The 17,133-nt window shown below is 41.3% G+C and overlaps 1 protein-coding gene across 2 annotated transcripts in view; it reads left to right on the top strand.

Moving 5' to 3' along the window:
- The window catches only part of PLXNA4 (plexin A4), a 636,841-nt gene that overhangs the window by 589,060 nt on the left and 30,648 nt on the right, over positions 1-17,133 (top strand). For both annotated transcript variants that reach the window (XM_003771610.3, XM_031939072.1), the window contains exons 26-27: positions 14,660-14,763; positions 16,511-16,610. In XM_003771610.3, the coding sequence (XP_003771658.1) occupies positions 14,660-14,763; positions 16,511-16,610 (204 nt within the window). The remainder of the gene's footprint in view (positions 1-14,659; positions 14,764-16,510; positions 16,611-17,133) is intronic.

The following is a 17,133-nucleotide window of genomic DNA, read 5'->3' as shown; positions in this document are numbered from 1 at the left end:
CTTAAAAAAATATTTTTCAGCCTATTTTTTTTTCTCTGCTGTTTTTGTGGCAGTGACCTCCAGAGACTCCTCAAATTCAATGCAAATGCTTTATCAATAGCCTCGGGAAGTTCCTTCTCTCTGTCTTGCCGCAGAAGTCGTACTGAAAGGATATATTTTTTTAAATAAGTAATTCTTGTATGCAATAAAAAGATACACTATCTTCGGAGTGAAATATAAAGAGTTCACAGCAGCTGTCTCCCCAGTTTGCATTTACCACTGCTCCTGATGGGAAGAACAGATAAAGATAATGGGATTTTTTTTTTTTTAATTTCACCTCTCTCTCTCCCTGGAAGGTGGAAGTGTAACAAATTGGATTGTGAGTATGTCTGTCCTTTGTGCTTGGAGCCGGGAGCAGGGCGCCGGGAGGCTGGGCAGCCAGTAGCGGCGGAGGCCAAAGCTAGCAATTTTCATTTAGTGCCATGCATATGAATGCCGGGGTCACCTTCCCTCCTTTCCCACAGCAGCCCACCGCTTTCCCTTTTAACTCTTCCCTGACCTAACACGTCGAGGTCTGGGACCCTAGCCAGAGGTTGGGGAGGACCAGATTGCGGACCAGCTCGGAGGTGGGAGGGGAGGAAAGGAAGGATAAAATTCGGAATTCAAGACTTTTTAAAAATGTTAAAAATTGTTTTTACATATAATTGCGAGGAAATGTTATTTTTAAAACAGAATTTAAAACAGAGTTTGGGTTACCCAGTTTAAAAAGTTTCTTAAAGTCCCAATTTAGATGATTATCCTTCTGGGGAAGGTAACATGGTGTATTGAATAGAAAACCAGCTTCAGAATCAGGAAGACTTTTTTATTCACCTAGCTTCTGAAGCAAAATGGTTGTGTGACCTTAGGTAAGTCACTTAAATTGGTGCCTAAAATTAGCCTCCAAGCAGCTAAATTACACGACAGATTCAGATGCACATTTGAAGAGACAATTTCTCCAGCAGGAGTTATCTCCCGTTAAAACGTTTTTTTTTTTAAATAAATATATTTTAAAAATAATAACATAAACTGAGGGGAACTCAGTTTCATAATTGAATATCTGATTTTGTTTTCAAATAAATTTTAATGTTTAGTTGAAAGCTTTCTTTAGACTCTCAGATTTGTGATTTCTATTTTTCATCATCCAAAATAAATTGACTAATCTCATCTCACCTCATAGGTTAATGAATAAATCGGTCAGAAATCAGGATAACTAGACTCAAGTGCTGCCTCTGACCTGCACTGTATGACTTTAGACAAGTCATTAAGTTCTTAGCAACTCCAAGCAATTTTCTTAGCTTACATAGATAGATAGACAGACAGACAGACGGATGGACAGATAGATAAATAGACAGATATAGATAGATAGATACAGTACTCTATACTAGTGTGTGAGACAGTATCGACCACAAAAACAATCAGAAACTTACAGTAATAAAAAGCAAAAAGGGGTTTATTATGATCTCACGAGGAAGGGCATCTCCCATCTGACAAGGTGTTTGTCAATAAAAAGGAGTAAAAAGCAAAACACAAGATTAAATAGCCTGAACACAGAAATCCCTACTCCCCAGCCATTGTTTAGAAGAGTCCAGGCTTCCATTCTAACCATGGAATTCTAACGCAGAAATAAAAGAATAAATTGCCTTTAAAAGAGATACTTAAATGCTAATTAAGAGTTGGTGAGAAAGCGGAGGGGACAAACATCTGAAACTTTTTAAGCTATAGTTCTATTTGTTATTATAAAGTTTAAAATCACAATTAAAGTATAGTTTAAGACTATATTCCCATGAAAGTGTCTTCACTCAGTTAATTCCACACACTAGTAAAATGAAAATGAAAATTTTACACTGGTAAAATGAAAGGACCAGGCTGTTAGAGGGACAGACAGACAAAAGTTCCTAAATTAATGAAATGACAGTGAGGAAAAACAGATACAGGCTTTTTCTGCTTAACTCTAATAGCTTGCTTTTTGTAAGTTAGACTCTTTATAAGAAGGGATAATTGATTGGATGGAGTATTTTCTGAGGGGGTAACTCTGAAGAGGCCAGGAACCCCATTTCTTTTATGTCTTGTAGAATCATAAAACTGAAGGAAACTTAGAGGTCATCCAGTCAATTGCACCTTCTTATAAGGGGTGTATTTTATGACTTCCCATTACCTTTCTTTTTAAAAAAATGGTCTCTTGCAAAAGTCAGAATGGACTCTCGTTGCTCATAATTAAAGAATATTTCTTAGAATAAAAGAGGATTTGAGCAGGAGATCCTAAAGAAATGAGGAAGAAGGTTACTTAGGGAAGGAAGGAAGCCAAGAAAAGGTTCCCCCAATGAAAATAGGGATGGACATGGCCTGCAGACCTAGGAAGGTGGTTGGGCACGACACAGAGGATGGTTTGTCTAACACTTTAGCAGCTACTGGAGTGGACACTATAAAGCAATTGGGCCATTGTTCCCAGGTTGTCCCCTCTAGAGTGAGGGTCAGAGATGGGTATAGGTGAGCATGAGATCTTAACAGACCCAGAATTTTTCAGTGATTTTCAGAGAATAAAGATATAGAGCAAAAAGAAACTATATGAATCAGCTCATCAAAGCCCTTCACTCTATCAATGAGAAAAGTGAGGTCCAGAGCTAGATCCCACCATAGACAGGTGGTGTGTATCAAGATCCAGAATCTTGGGTCAGAACTCAGCTGTCTGACTCCAAATCCAGTGTTCTTTCTATAATCCTTTGTCCCCTTTCATCTGTTTTGGATGGCATGACTGCCATCATCATCCTCCTCCTCATCAAAATAGCAGCAATAATGATTCCCATCTAGAAGTGCTTTAGAGTTTACAAAGTAGTTTCTTGGCAAGAATTATATAAAATGGGTAATGGGCCAATATCCTTTTTTTTTTTACCTCAGAGAAGAAAAATGTCTTGCTAAAGGTCATGGAGCTGATGGAAGTCCAAGTCAAATTTAAACCTTATGGCTAGATTGAGAGAAAGAACATGTGTCAAGCACTGATCAAAGTTTAGGAAATACAAATACAATAAGCAAAAGAGTGCCTGCTCTCGAGGAGCTTTGATTTGAATGGTAAAGGATGATGCAGGAAGGGGGAAGAACTGTTCATGGTGAGGAGAAAAGTGAAGTGTCATGGGGGGCTGGACCTCAGGAAAAGAAGGCAAAAACTCAGGCTGGGGACCCGGAGGTAGACTCCAAGTCTTTAGCTCTTTCTCCACTGTCTACTCTACTGTGGTAGAGATTCCCACACCTAATAAGAGCAAGCTTTCTCAAATAACCTGCAAAGAGAGCTTCAGGGGAGGTCACCCTGATTTCCTAATAATTGATGCCTTGGGTCATCTCTGAGCTGATTGCCTTCCTCCCATCTGTGCCCTGGCAATATCTGCCAGGCTATCACAACAGCATCCCCAAGGCCTCAGACAAAGCCCTTGAGGAATGACACTTTCCTGGGTGACATTGGCCAAGCTGCCTCTCTGCCCCTGAGCAAATGGACCAGGGCTTTCTCCCTTAGCTCCCATTGCAGAGCCAGAGGAGGGGTTTCTATTTTAGTGTGAGCCACAGATTTAGAGGGAGCTCATTTGGTAAAAGGATCACTGGACTGGGAATTGGGAGACCTGGGTTCTATTTTTTATCATTACTGTTATGATAATTAAGCATATGTTGAACACCAACAACACACGGAGCATAAAATTAGACACAGTCCTTGCCTAAGGGCCCCATAAGGCTAATTAAACAAACTACACACATGGAGAGAGAGAGAGAGAGAGAGAGAGAGAGAGAGAGAGAGAGAGAGATGAAAGGATGTGCTGTCCTTCAGAACTGAAGACAATTCTGCTGATCTCTCCTCACTCTGCCAGTCACTTTTCCAGTTTGCACCTTCCTACCTCCCATATACCTCTGCAACACATGTCCAGGGATGCCCTTGACCTTTCTTCTGTAGCCATATGGCCCCAAATTTGTCAGCCCTGGTTAAGGGGAGTAGCAGCAAATTTGTATCTATGCTCTGTCAGGGTATATACAGTCTAGACATAATACCTATGATGATTTGGCCACAGATTGGCCAGAAAGCATCATTAAGAGTGGGATATTAGTAAAAAGGAGGTGGATTAGTCTGATACCTAGAATGAGAGAAGGCAGATGGACAGCTCCCCAAGCATATACTAATATTCACAAAGTATTAAAAGAATCAGGGACCGATTGTGTTTTGGGTAGATCTTTTAGGGAAGATTTATGGAAAGCTAAGAGGAGCAGTAGGGAAATCTAGCATTTGGAGTCAGATAACATGGCTTAAAATACAAGCTCTCTCATATAATACCAGGGAAGCAGAGCAAGTGATGGCCAAGTGTGTGGGCTCAAATCCCCTGAATAACTTAACAAAAATAGGTATTAGGATGAGCCTGGAGTCAAATTTGTTCAAATGTAGCCTCAGACACTTACTAGCTAGGTGACCTTGGATAAGTCACTTAACCCTGTTTGCCTCAGTTTCCTCATTTGTCAAAGGGGACAGGATAAGCTGGAGAAGGAAATGGAAAACCACTCCAGTATCTCTGCCAAGGAAATGCCAAATGGGGCCACAAAGAGTTGGGCAAAACTGAAAAATGACTGAACAACAATTAAGTACTTGATCCTTGATACCAAATAAACCTTACTGTAAAGGAGATGCTTACCTGTGTGGCTATGGGCAAGTGCTCCTGCTTTCCTCCTCTGTTGGACTAGCTGGTCTCGGAGGCCCTTCCAATTCTAGTCTATCCCCTTATGACCTGTCTTTTCCTTGGCAAAGATACAAGAGTGTGGTATCATGGATAGAGAGTCCCCCTCTAAGCCAACAACCCCTGGGCACAATTCCTGCCTGCCCCACATGATGGCTGTGTTAACCTCAGCAAGTGCTCTAGCCAACTCAATAATAGTAATAATAACAAGAGCAAGCACTTACATAGCACTTTAAAGGTTGCAAAATACTTTATAAATATTATTTCATTTTATCTTTACAACGACCTTGGGAGGGAAGTGCTATTATTGTCCCCATTTTGCAGATGAGGCAAAATAGGCTACATGATTTGTCCAGGATCCCACAGCTAATAAGTAATGAGGTCACATTTGAATTCAGGTCTTCTAAAGTCCAGCCCAGCAATCTAAGGCTATACGTTACAGAGAAAGTGTCTACCTGCACTTTTGGAGTGAGTTTCCCCATTTGGGAGTTCTCTATACCAATGAAATAATTGATCTAGCTATTCTAGATATTTGTAGGGAAACTCTCCCCACACTTATAAACTTCCATAACTCCTCTGTGATATTCCAGAAGCTACCCAAAGGGACCGACTCACCAGTGATTCCATTATCAAGGCAAGAACTTGAACTCAGTTTTTCTTTAAGTTCAAGGACAATCTTGTCTCCATTAGATCATGTTGCTTCTCAGGTCCAAAATGCCAAGTTTTGATTGCTATGCTAAAATCACACGAGATCCTTCACACATTTAACAGATGAAGGAACTGAGGCACTAAGAGATTAAATGACTTACTTAGAGTCATGTAGCTTAATTAATATTGGAGGAAACCAAGAACTTTGTCAAATCTAGAATTATTTCTATCCTCTCCAAGCCTTCCCCACTAAGTTCCCTGTTGGAAACAATACAGTTCAGGAGGGATCATGAGGCTGATCTAGGTTGACTCATCTCACGACTACTGTCTGTGACCTCAGCTGAGCACTGACTCATCTGACTGTCCCGGAGACTCATTTTTTACTCATCTTGCTTACTGCGTCTGAACATCTCCTGCTTAAAAATTAGCTGCTATTTCATCAACAGGATTTTTTTTTTCAAAGTACCAAATACTAAACCCTAGAGATTCATATTCCCCATACTTGAGGAACAGTTGCAGCCAGTGCTCCAGGTTGGATTTGGTCCTGTGCTTCAGAACACAGTCCCGCATGGCATAAGTGTGGGGACAGGAGGAAGTAATGTTTAGGAGAATGAACAGTCCTGACTCTAAAGAAAAAGGAAGGAGGCAGGTGGGTGGTGCAGCAGATAGAGCCCCAGCCCTGAAGTCAGGAGGACCAGAGTTCAAATCTGACCTCAGACCCTTACCACTTTCCCAGCTGTGTGATCCTGGGCATGTCACTTAACCCCAATTGCCTCAGAAAAAAAAAGGAAAATTCGGCTGTAGATGATTCATCCACTAAGTTGCTGTGTGGCTTTGGGTCAGTCATTTCACTGCCTCAGTTTCCTCCCTGTGAAAATGAAGGGATTGAATCGGAAGAACTCTAAGGCCCCTTGCATTGTGAACATTCAATGACTCCACCTTCCCCACAGTTTGCATTCCTAAGTGGTAAAAAAGGAAAGACTCGTTCCTTTTTATGGAAAGAGAAAATTCCACACCAGAAAGAGTCAAAGAGAGAGCTCTGACCTACTTAGGAAACAAATACCAGGTGGTGTTATTGAGCACTTCGGATAATTGTCCCGTGTGTGAGTCTGTGATTGGTTAGTCTCACTGGTTAGAATACCTCATAGACCAAGGTTATTGGTTTGATTCACCTACCAAGTAATTTAGGTTGGCTCCGTTCCACAGGCTGCGCCTCTAATTCTACCCATCTGTCTGTCTGCCTTGGGTCACACGGACTAGAAAGGTGGGCAATTCCTGCGTAAATCTACCCCCAAAACTGGAGACAACAAAATCAAGTCACATGTCCTTGGTCTACAGACTATTTTAGTATACAAAGGTTATCTCATTATTTCATTATAACCCTTGGAAGAACAACTCCATATAGTAGACTTATTTAAATTTTTTTCAGCAGAGGAATTGGACTCACTTGAATGACTCCTATTTACTCCCTTACCATCTTTACAGGACAGTCAGGATTAGAATTCAGTGCCCCAAAATCACCAGATAAGACTGCTTAGTCCACCAAACCATATGGACTCCCCCAGGTCCTGCTGAGATTTGCTGTCATTACACTGATCAGGCAGAGAAAGGGCAGCTGCCCACCTAAAGGGAGTCCCCTCTTGCCTGGCACTTTCCCTATCTAACTACAGCCAGCCCCGTTACCATTTTAATGGAAGGTAATGAGCTTCCAGCAGCGTTGGGCACCAGCCATCTAACAGCACTTCCATGCTCTCATCATCTCAGGCCACTGAGTAGAATATCAGAGACTCCGGTCATGATTCCTCCATGGACAAGTGCCAAGGTCACTTCCCAGACCCCCGGGCATATGTTCCAGAATCCTCTGGGTTTTCACCAGTACCAGCAGGAACCCTTTCCACTCTGGAACTTTCCTCTGCTTTATTATCAAATTAAATTTAAAAATTATCAAACATTATCAAATTTAAAAAATTAAAAATTATCAAATCAAAAAATTGTGATGCGTTAGAGCCAGGAAGCATCTCAGACAAAGGTATCAAACTCAAACTCCAGGAACCAGATTAAAATGTAAGTGGGAAATATTTAACAAAATAAATAAAATGTGGATCATGTTAATTTATGTGTCAAACAATTTGTGGCCACAGGGATCCATTTCTATTTGCGTGGTTCACTACTGTTCTTAGAGGTCACAGATTTAGAGGCCATCTATTCTATCCCTTCATCTTATAGATGAGAAAAGAAAGATACAGAGAAGTGACATGATTCATATATGAGTAAGGGGCATAATTAGGACTAGGGTTCATATTTCCTGTGCTCTATACCATGGTACTCCTTCAGACTCTTGACACATTCATATCTTTTCAGGGAAAATTAAGAGAGTAGACTTTTCTTTTTTATCATACAATGTCATCTGTAGTGATTCACCAAAAGCAGATGAGGGGTTCTGGGGAGTAAGACCAGCATCCCCACCATAGCCACAGCTGCCCTTGCTGTAGCATTCATAGCGACCTTGAGCTAGCTAGTCCTTTTCTATCATTGGATTTTTTAAAGGCACTGGTAATCAGCTGCCTCAGTGTAGCCAGTTCTCCTTTTCCCTATCACACCAACTGACCTGAAGCCCTAATAACCGCTATCAATTCCAACAGCTTTGCTATATGCAAGGCTAAGTGATGAGCGGTCCCTAAAGGCCTATTGGGGCTTCCTGTCTGGTCCATTGAACACAGGTGTCATCTTTACATTTTCATTATTATAGCCATGGCCGATATCAAACGTGAATGCCCACAGAGCGGGGTTTGGGGGAAGGCATGCAGGTTCGTACTGCACACCATGGGGATCCTGAGGAAGTTGCGTTCCTTCCTTAGCCAGTGTGTGCTATGGACATGGCAGTCCTGGCCACTCGCCATCAAATTCAGAATGGGTTTTAAACTTCTCACAGACAAGCCAACAAATATGTATTAAGTCCCAATGACGTATAAGGCCTTGTTAGATATGAAGATGAACAAAATGTGATCTCAGCCCTGAAGGAATTTGCACTGCATTGATAGAGATACACAAATAACCCCAATACAAAAGAGAATAGGGGAGGTGCAGGAAAGAAGGTTGTGAATGTGCCAAGAAGAGAGAGGAATGATTTTTCACTTAGATGACAAGAGAAGACTTCATGGAGGCCTTAGAATCTGAGCTGATGGGTAGGGAAGGGGGAAAGGTTCCGGTGTAATGAGAGGTATGAGTAAAGACACTGGAAAGTAGGTATTTTAGGATCAAAATAGTGAGAAGGAAAGGTAGGTTGCGATCTGACCATAGAGGACTTTGAATGCAAGGCTGTCCAGAATTGAGATTTTATTCAATGTTTGGACTTTACTAAGTAGTCAAGACTTTCAAGCACTGGAATGAAATTTTCAGATCTGTCCATTAGGAAAATTAATCTGGCAAATAGCATAGGATGGAAAGGAAAATGAGACAAGATGGGGAGACCAATAAGGAAACTATCGCAATAGCCTAGCTAAGAGGTAGGGAAAACATAGTAATAGAATGAGAATTCAATTAAATTTAATTCAGTAAATATGCATTGTATTCACCATATGAAAGATTTGTGATAGACATTTTTGAGAAACAAATAAATTAGATGAAATCTCTGCCATCACTGTTTGTAATCCAATAGGGAGAATGTGATTTTCTTCTTCCTTCTTCATCCCTCCTCCTCCTCTTCCTCTTCCTTCTCCTTCTTCCCCTCTTCCTCCTCCTCCTCCTCCTCTTCCTTCTCCTTCTTCCCCTCTTCCTCCTCCTCCTCTTCCTCCTCCTTCTTCTCCTTCTCCTTCTTCCCCTCTTCCTCCTCCTCCTCCTTTTCCTCCTCTTTGTCCTTCTCCTCTTCTTCCTAGTACTGCATTATTACTACTTCTAATGATGATGATGATGATGATATAATATATCTAGCATTTATATTGTGTTTAGCATTTATGAAACACTTTAAAATCTCATTTGATCCTCACAACCACCCTGGGAAGTAAGTGCTATTATTTATTATATCCATTTTAAAGATGAGATAACTAGGGGCAGCTGAGTGGTGCAGTAGATAAAATACGAGCCCTGAAGTCAGGAAGACCTGAGTTCAAATTTGACCTCAGATACTTAATACTTCCTAGCTGTGTGTGACCCTGGGCAAGTCATTTAACCCCAGTTGCTTCAGAGAAAAAAATGAAGCAACTGAGGCTGTGATTTTAAATTATTTGCTCAGAATCACATCACTAAGTGCCTGAACTCACATCTTCCTTATTCCAAGTCCAGTATTTTATCCATGATGCTACCATTCCCCTTCTTTCCTATATAGATAGATATACATATACACATATATATGCATACAAAAAAATATAAATACATATGTATATGTATATATGTGTTTGTGTGTTTATTTAACTTCTTTATTCTTATATATTTATATTTTTCAATAAATGCTAGAAATAAAAATAAATTACTATTTTGAATTGCATATAATAGAATATATATTTATACCTTCCTTTCAAGCTTAGAAAGTACTTTCTTTACAAGTTTATATTCAGTGTTATGTTCAGTTTGAAAATGAAGAACCTGGGATTTAGGAAAGTTTTGTGATTTTCTCAAGTTTATGGTGAGTATATGAAAGCTCCAAGAGTTTAAAGCCAGGTTTTCAAATTGTGAGTCTAGTGACCTTTTCATAATAACACATTACTTCTATCTGGTTCCATTTATACAGGATGCCATGAGACAAAGTACAAAGTAAATGCTTCTTGTGTGATCTTCAGCAAGTTACTTAATTTTTTGTACCTCAGCTTCCTGGCTAGACCAAACGACTTCAGAGCTCCTTAATACCTCTAAATATATGATCATAAGATTTTTTTTAACACAGCTATGATTTTATCCATGTTGGGAGTTCCTAGCAAAGAACTTCCTTTATCAATCAATACCTTCTCTCCAACTGATCATTCATTAACAATGTTCTACAGTAATTTGATAATTTCATTCCTAAAGGCTTCAATGGCCATCCTTTGCCTGTACTAAGTAAAGTCTACACTATTGATTCAAGTTTTGATTCTGGAATTCCTTAAATTCAAGATCCTCTAGAATCAGATTCTGATCTACTTTCTAGCTATTTTGTCTGGATTAGTGAGAATTTATTTAAGTGATTTCATCAGGGTCACCAGCCAAAGTGTCAGAGGCTAGCTTGAACCCAAGGCCTTTTAATTCAGAGGCCATTTCAGTGTCCTGTTTAATAGAACTGCCAAACAGAAGGCCTGGGGACCACCTCGGACCAACAACACTTTTGAGTGTGACCCAAACCAGATTAAAATGTTGTTTCTATCTGATTCTAATGTGTTGATGTATTAGTTTTAAAAAAAAAAGGAAAGGGGAAAATAAATATATATATGCATATATAAACACATATGTTTATGCATATATGCATATGTGGTTGTCTCTGTCAATATATGATCCACAAGGCTCCTTATGTATGTTTTGAGTTAAATAGGATCAAACTTGACTGAGAAGTTACATGTTGCATTAGAAAAATACTTATTAACATTATCTATGCTTGGCCACGAGGTGGCACAATGGATAGTGTCAAACTTCTATTCATAGGTTCAAATCAGCCTCAGACACTTACTGTGTGACCCTGAGCAAGTCACTTAACTCTGTTTGCCTCAGTTTCCTCATCTGTCTATTGAACTTGGAAAAGGAAACGGCGAGCCGTTGCAGTAAAGTCTGCCAAGAAAACACCAAATGGGATCTTGAAGAATCAGACGTGGCTGAAAAACTACTGACTAGATATGCTCTTGTATTTGTTTTGTTAAACATTTTCCAGTCACATTTTACTCGGGTTCTGTCATACTCAGAAAGGTGGCCCATCACAGCCCATCCTCATGACTTTGACATCTCTGCTGTAACCATGTTGCCTCTCTTCAATGCTAATTCGGGAAGAATTTTATGAGGGAAAATAAGGAACAGGTGCTTTATGGAAAGTATATTGACCCAGTGACTGACTAAATTTACTGACATGAGGGGGGGAAAGACTCGTGTGAGGGATTGTTTTTAATAGCATCTTGAGTCCCAGTAGAGATTGGAAAGAGATAAATTTTCCCAAAAGTTGGCTGGCGCTGAATCCATTGAGGGCATTCAGTAGTTGTTTGACTAATGTAATTGTACTTTTGGCATTTCTATGCAGCACGTGCCCTGTCTTAGAATCCGGATACCCAGCCTGGGACGCCGAGTGGGCATGGTGACATTGAGCAAAGCCCTTCTACTTGCTATGACTCTAAAATGAGGGATTCTACCAATGGCACAATAGGAAGACTGTTGGTGGGATTTGGACTCCCAAGAGCTGGATTTGAATCCCAGATCTTCATTAGCTGCTTAAGGATCTCCAAACAAGTCACCTCACTTCTTGGCTCTCCTTGGCCATTGGTCTAAATGGCCTCTGAGGTCCCTTCCAGCTATAAATCCTTAGACTCTGAGATTTTGAGCCTGAGTGACTAAGAGAATAATAGTTTCATTATCAGAAACAGGGAAGGCGGAGATGTTTGGTCGCCAGTTTAAAATACAAGTCTGGAGCTTGGGGCCAGGTAGTGGATCTTAGGCGTTGTCAACATAGAGGTAATAGAAGGCAGGGAGGCAGTGGAACAGGACCCCTATAAATACCCCAAATGTGACAACCGTAGCCCACGGCAGGGCAAAGTAGAATATCCACATCCCTGCTCTGACAATAGGGAAAATGAGGCTGTGAATCAGGAAATGGACCCCTCGGGGCCGTGGGCTGAATCCATAACAGCACCAGGATTAATCACCTCAGTCATTATTTCCATTACCATAATGCACTCTGAAAGCACCTTGCTTCTTCCAAAGTATGAAAGTGCCTGAATCTGCTTAGGAATGGGATAGATCTGGAAGTGATATTTCTCTGGCCATTTGACTGGAATGTGTATTGTGCTGGGTTTAAGGGGCTATTCCAGTGCATGTGTGTGTGTGAGTGGGTTCTCCTGGGGTTTGGATCCATCTGGGTAACACAAAAACTTCCACGTGCTTTCCATCAGGGCCTGGAATGCCCATATCTATGCCTCCAAAAGGACTGTACCTTGTGAACTTATAGCTGTCTCTGCATGTGGCTCATTGACATGCTAGTGGCGTTCCACGTGCGACTCATCAGGATAGGTGATGGAGCAGACAATGTGACTGGGGGTACAGATGCTGGCTTCATCTCATAATCAGATGCAGGGTTTTATACCTAAAAGTAACTATTCTGACTCACGGCCAATAACACATACAGACAGAGCTTTCTTCCCAAAAGGGAGAGTGAGTCCCAGGGATGTCACATCACTGCCCTTGCCAGTGTCATTGTGGCCCATGGCATCCCTGCCAGGGCTAGTCAGGCCACGGTCTCTTTTACTTTGGTCCATTCCCACTGCTTAGTCTGAGGCTGAGGAATGGAGCAGTTACAGTCTAACTTGCCCTATTAGTTCTATGCCCTTGCCACCCAATTGAATGAAGAGGCTCCATAGTTCTTCCACTTACTATATCTATTATCTCAAAGCAAAGATCTTTAATTCTCTGGCCTGTTTTCTTACACACAAAGTGAGTGTGGGCAGCTAGGGGACACAGGGGATAGGGAGCTGAACCTGGACCTTCCTGAGTTCAAATTCAATTCAAGCACTTCCTAGCTATGTGACCCTGGGCAAGTCACTTAATCCTCATTTGTAAAATGAGCTGAGGAAATGGCAAACCATTCCAGGACCTTTGCTAAGAAAATCCCAAATGGGGTCATAAAGAATCAGACAAGACTAGAATGACTGGAAAAAATGAGGAAGATAAACTTAGGGGTCCTCAAACTACAGCCCACGGGCCAGATGCGGCAGCTGAGGACGTTTATCCCCCTCACCCAGGGCTATGAAGTTTCTTTATTTAAAGGCCCACGTAACAAAGTTTTTGTTTTTACTATAGTCCAGCCCTCCAACAGTCTGAGGGACACTGAACTGGCCCCCTATTTAAAAAGTTTGAGGACCCCTGAGTTACTAGGTGGTCTCTAAGATGCTTTCCAGTTCCAAGTTTATTTTCCTATTATATGAGATAAATCAATAAGCATTAATTAAATACCTACTATATGCCAGGTGTTAGTTTGTTATTTTCTGAGGATACAAAGAAAAGCAATTTTGTTTTCCTGATCTTCCAGAGATTACAGTTTAGACAGAAAAGATAACAGGTTCATAAATAGATACAAAATAGAATAAAGCTGATGGAGGAGAAAGGCAGGGAAGAGGTACTAAAAGCTGGGAAGATCAGGAAAGGATCTGTGTTGGAGAATGTGCTTGACCCAAGCCTTGAAAGTAACTGTAGATTCTGTGAGCTGGGATTGCATTATGATTATGTACAAATATATATAGCAAAAGAGAGTTTTGCATGAGGAACATCAGAAAGACTAGTGTGTATGAGCCTATAAGCGTACTTGGTGAACTACAAAAAAGAGAAAGGATTGAGCAGTAAGCATTTAGTAAACACCTCTCATAGGACAACATACCGTCCTAGGTTTTGGGAATACAAAGACAAAAGTGAATGGTCCCTCTCCTCAAGAAGCTTAGAGTTGATGAGTGTCTAAATAGCTGTCAGGTAGAGATAAATAAATGGATGGATGAATGGATAAATAAATGGATGAATATATAAAATATCTTTCTAAAATAAAATATTCAAAGCAGAATGTAAAGTATAAGGAACAAACTTGGTCCCAGAGAATAGACATAAGAAGACATTGCCCTTCCCCCCCCCAATCCTTTACACAGGTAGAGATCCAGAGATGTAGAACGTTGCATGTGATGTCAAATACTTTTTCTCTCTTTTAAAAATATCCTTTGTCATAAGTTATGGCTGCCTGAGAAGCAAGATGGGGAAGGATACAGGAAGCATCTAGAGGATGTAAAAACAAATGATTTTGATAAATATTCATTATTTAAAAATAATTGTGTCTGAAGTCAGACTATTAATTGGTGTCAGGGCCAAGAATCAAACTCACTTCTCCCAACTCATCAACAGTATCCTTTCCATCCTGTCCCCGGGCTATGAAGGGAACTGTGAAGTGTGAGGGATTAGAGCATATGGCTGCTTATGCCATCACTCGCTGCTATTCGCATCCATAATTATCTGTATATATGAGTAATATCCTAGGGCTGGTGGGTACATGAGGGTCCCCAGACTTTCGTTATGTACCTCAGAACCTACTGAAATCCCACTTTGGTTATGTACCTTAGAACCCCCTGAAACACCATCTCTTTCCCCAACAGAGTGGCGACAAGGGAGTGGGGCTCGGATGATCCTACAAGATGAAGATATCACCACAAAGATCGAGAATGATTGGAAGAGACTCAACACATTGGCCCATTACCAGGTAAGGAGGAGGAAAGGTCAGGTGAGCCGAGAAGCTCCATGCTGGAATCCCTCCAGATGTCCAGTACAGCTCCAGCATTATACAGCTCTTCTGGTCTTGAGAAGTGGACCCTTAATTCCATTTGCTGCCAGTGGGAGTGCCCCCATAGAAGCCCTGTACCCCAAGGTTGAGGCACTCAACCTCTCTGCAGGGCAAAGATGGAGCCCGGACAAGAGACTAAAGGTAGGACTCAACTAACCTGATCTGGTGATTTTTAGGCAGAAGTGGTTATCTGCATTGGAGTACAGTAACAGAAGGTTCTTTCTTACCTAGCCTTCATCACTCAATGGGGTGCTGCCTCAGTCAAACTGAGACCTTAGCTTAGAAAGGACAAGTCTCCCTCTGCTAAAAGCATCCCTCATTGTCCTGATCTTTACCTGGCTGCTAGACCGGGCTCTGGAGGAGGACCTGAGGCTGGTGACCTTGCACTGCCCTCCCACATCATCTCCCTGATGTCTCTTCAAGAACAAAAGACAAACAACAAAAGTAACAAAAGATACTACAGCAAGGTGCCAGCCTTAGGTGGTATGAGCAGTGAATGGCAAATAGAAGAGTTTGCACTAAGCATCTCTCTCTGTGTCTCTTGAAATCTAGGTTCTCTCTTAGAAAAGGTAAATCTCTGCCCTTCCTAAAACACCTGAGCTATGAATCAAGGATTCTGATTTCACTGGACATACGCTTAAAGGCAAAAGGAACATTAGAGACCCTCTATCTATTCCAGTCCCCCCAGAAAGACTTAAATGGCTTGCCTAAGATCATAGTGAGTAGAAGAGCCAAGATTTAAACTCAGATCCTCTTTCTCCAAATCCGGCACATCATTCAGTGTGACAGAGATGTGATGACTTTTGAGTTCACCTAGCCTAACCGAGGCAACCAGTGACTGAATTTTACCGAGGCAACCACTGACTGAGGTAATACAGAGAGTAAGTAGGAGAGCTAGTTCCCAGACCAGATCTTCTGAGTCCGAAGTCCAGTGCTCTTTCCGTTATTCCACACTGCTTCCAAAAGACATGGTTGTCCCTTGCTCCAAGGGCTTCTTCATCTTAATTTGTGAGAGGCAGGAAGATACAGTCGAAAGAGAAGTGGTTTCTTATTCTTTCTGTTGTTGTTGGCTTGCATTTTGTTTTCTTACTAATTTTTTCCTTTTTGATCTGATTTTTCTTGTTCAGGAAGAGAATTATATAAATATGTAAAAATATATTGGATTTAACATATAGTTTAACATGTTTAACATATATCAGATTACTTGCCATCTAGGGGATGGGGTGGGGGGAAGGAGAGGAAAATTTGAAACCCAAGCTTTTGCAAGGGTCAATGTTGAGAAATTATCCATGCATATGTTTTGTAAATAAAAAAACTTTAATTAAAAAAAAAGAAACTATAAATAGGGCCTCAGACACTTAGCTATGTAACCCTGGACAGATCAGTTAATCCTTTTTGACTCAATTTTCTATCTGTAAAATGAGCTGGAGCTGAAACCCCTCCTATGTCTTTGCCAAGAAAACCCCAAAGGTATCACAGAATGAGGGAAATGACGGAACAAAATGAAGGGGGGGTTACTTCAGAACTGTGACCCTGATCCTCCACAATATAGTGAATAAGGAAAATAAGTCCCTTTTCGTTCTGTTGTCTATGATCCCATTCAACCTGGTTTCATGGTGTGGCTGACATTTTCATGCCTACTTCATCAGACACCTTTCTACTCTAGGTACCAGATGGCTCAGTAGTGGCTTTAGTCTCCAAGCAAGTTACAGCTTATAATGCAGTGAATAACTCCACCGTCTCCAGGACGTCAGCAAGCAAATACGGTAAGGGCTCATCCTCCCGGGGAGACAAGGCTGCTGCCCCAAGCAGGGGTTGTCATGAAGACAGCATGCCTGCGACATGACTGGCAGATCCAAGGCCCCCAGGACCAGAGGGCTCAAGCTGAGCCATTCAGTCTGGCTACCGAGGAACAGGAGCATAATTACTGGGTTCAGCTCCTAACCCTGATGGGAAGCGGGAGACCTAGCAGAGACTTCCATCCCAGAGAATCAAGAGTAATTATGGGTGGAGCCGGACAAAGAGGGGAAATGTTATAGAGGGCCAAGGGAGGAGGGATGAGAAGAAAAGACAATGGTGAGTTTGGGAGAAGATTAGAGCCTTCCACTTTTTGTTCAGAGAGACCAGCAATTGCTCTTGAAGCTTTCATGAGCTAATCCAAGATTCTGAGCATAGAGAAATTAAGCTTGAGAAGTCTTATGAAGCAAAAAGTAAGAAAAATACATAACCTGCATAAGCATGGCACAGGAAAAAGATGTGAGTCTGAATCCTGGCTCAGCCCCTCAGCTT

Source organism: Sarcophilus harrisii, chromosome 5 (genome assembly GCF_902635505.1).
Source record: "Sarcophilus harrisii chromosome 5, mSarHar1.11, whole genome shotgun sequence".
Lineage (NCBI taxonomy): Eukaryota > Metazoa > Chordata > Mammalia > Dasyuromorphia > Dasyuridae > Sarcophilus > Sarcophilus harrisii.
The sequence above is the reverse complement of the archived record's forward strand: the minus strand, read 5'-3'. Positions and strand labels throughout refer to the sequence as shown.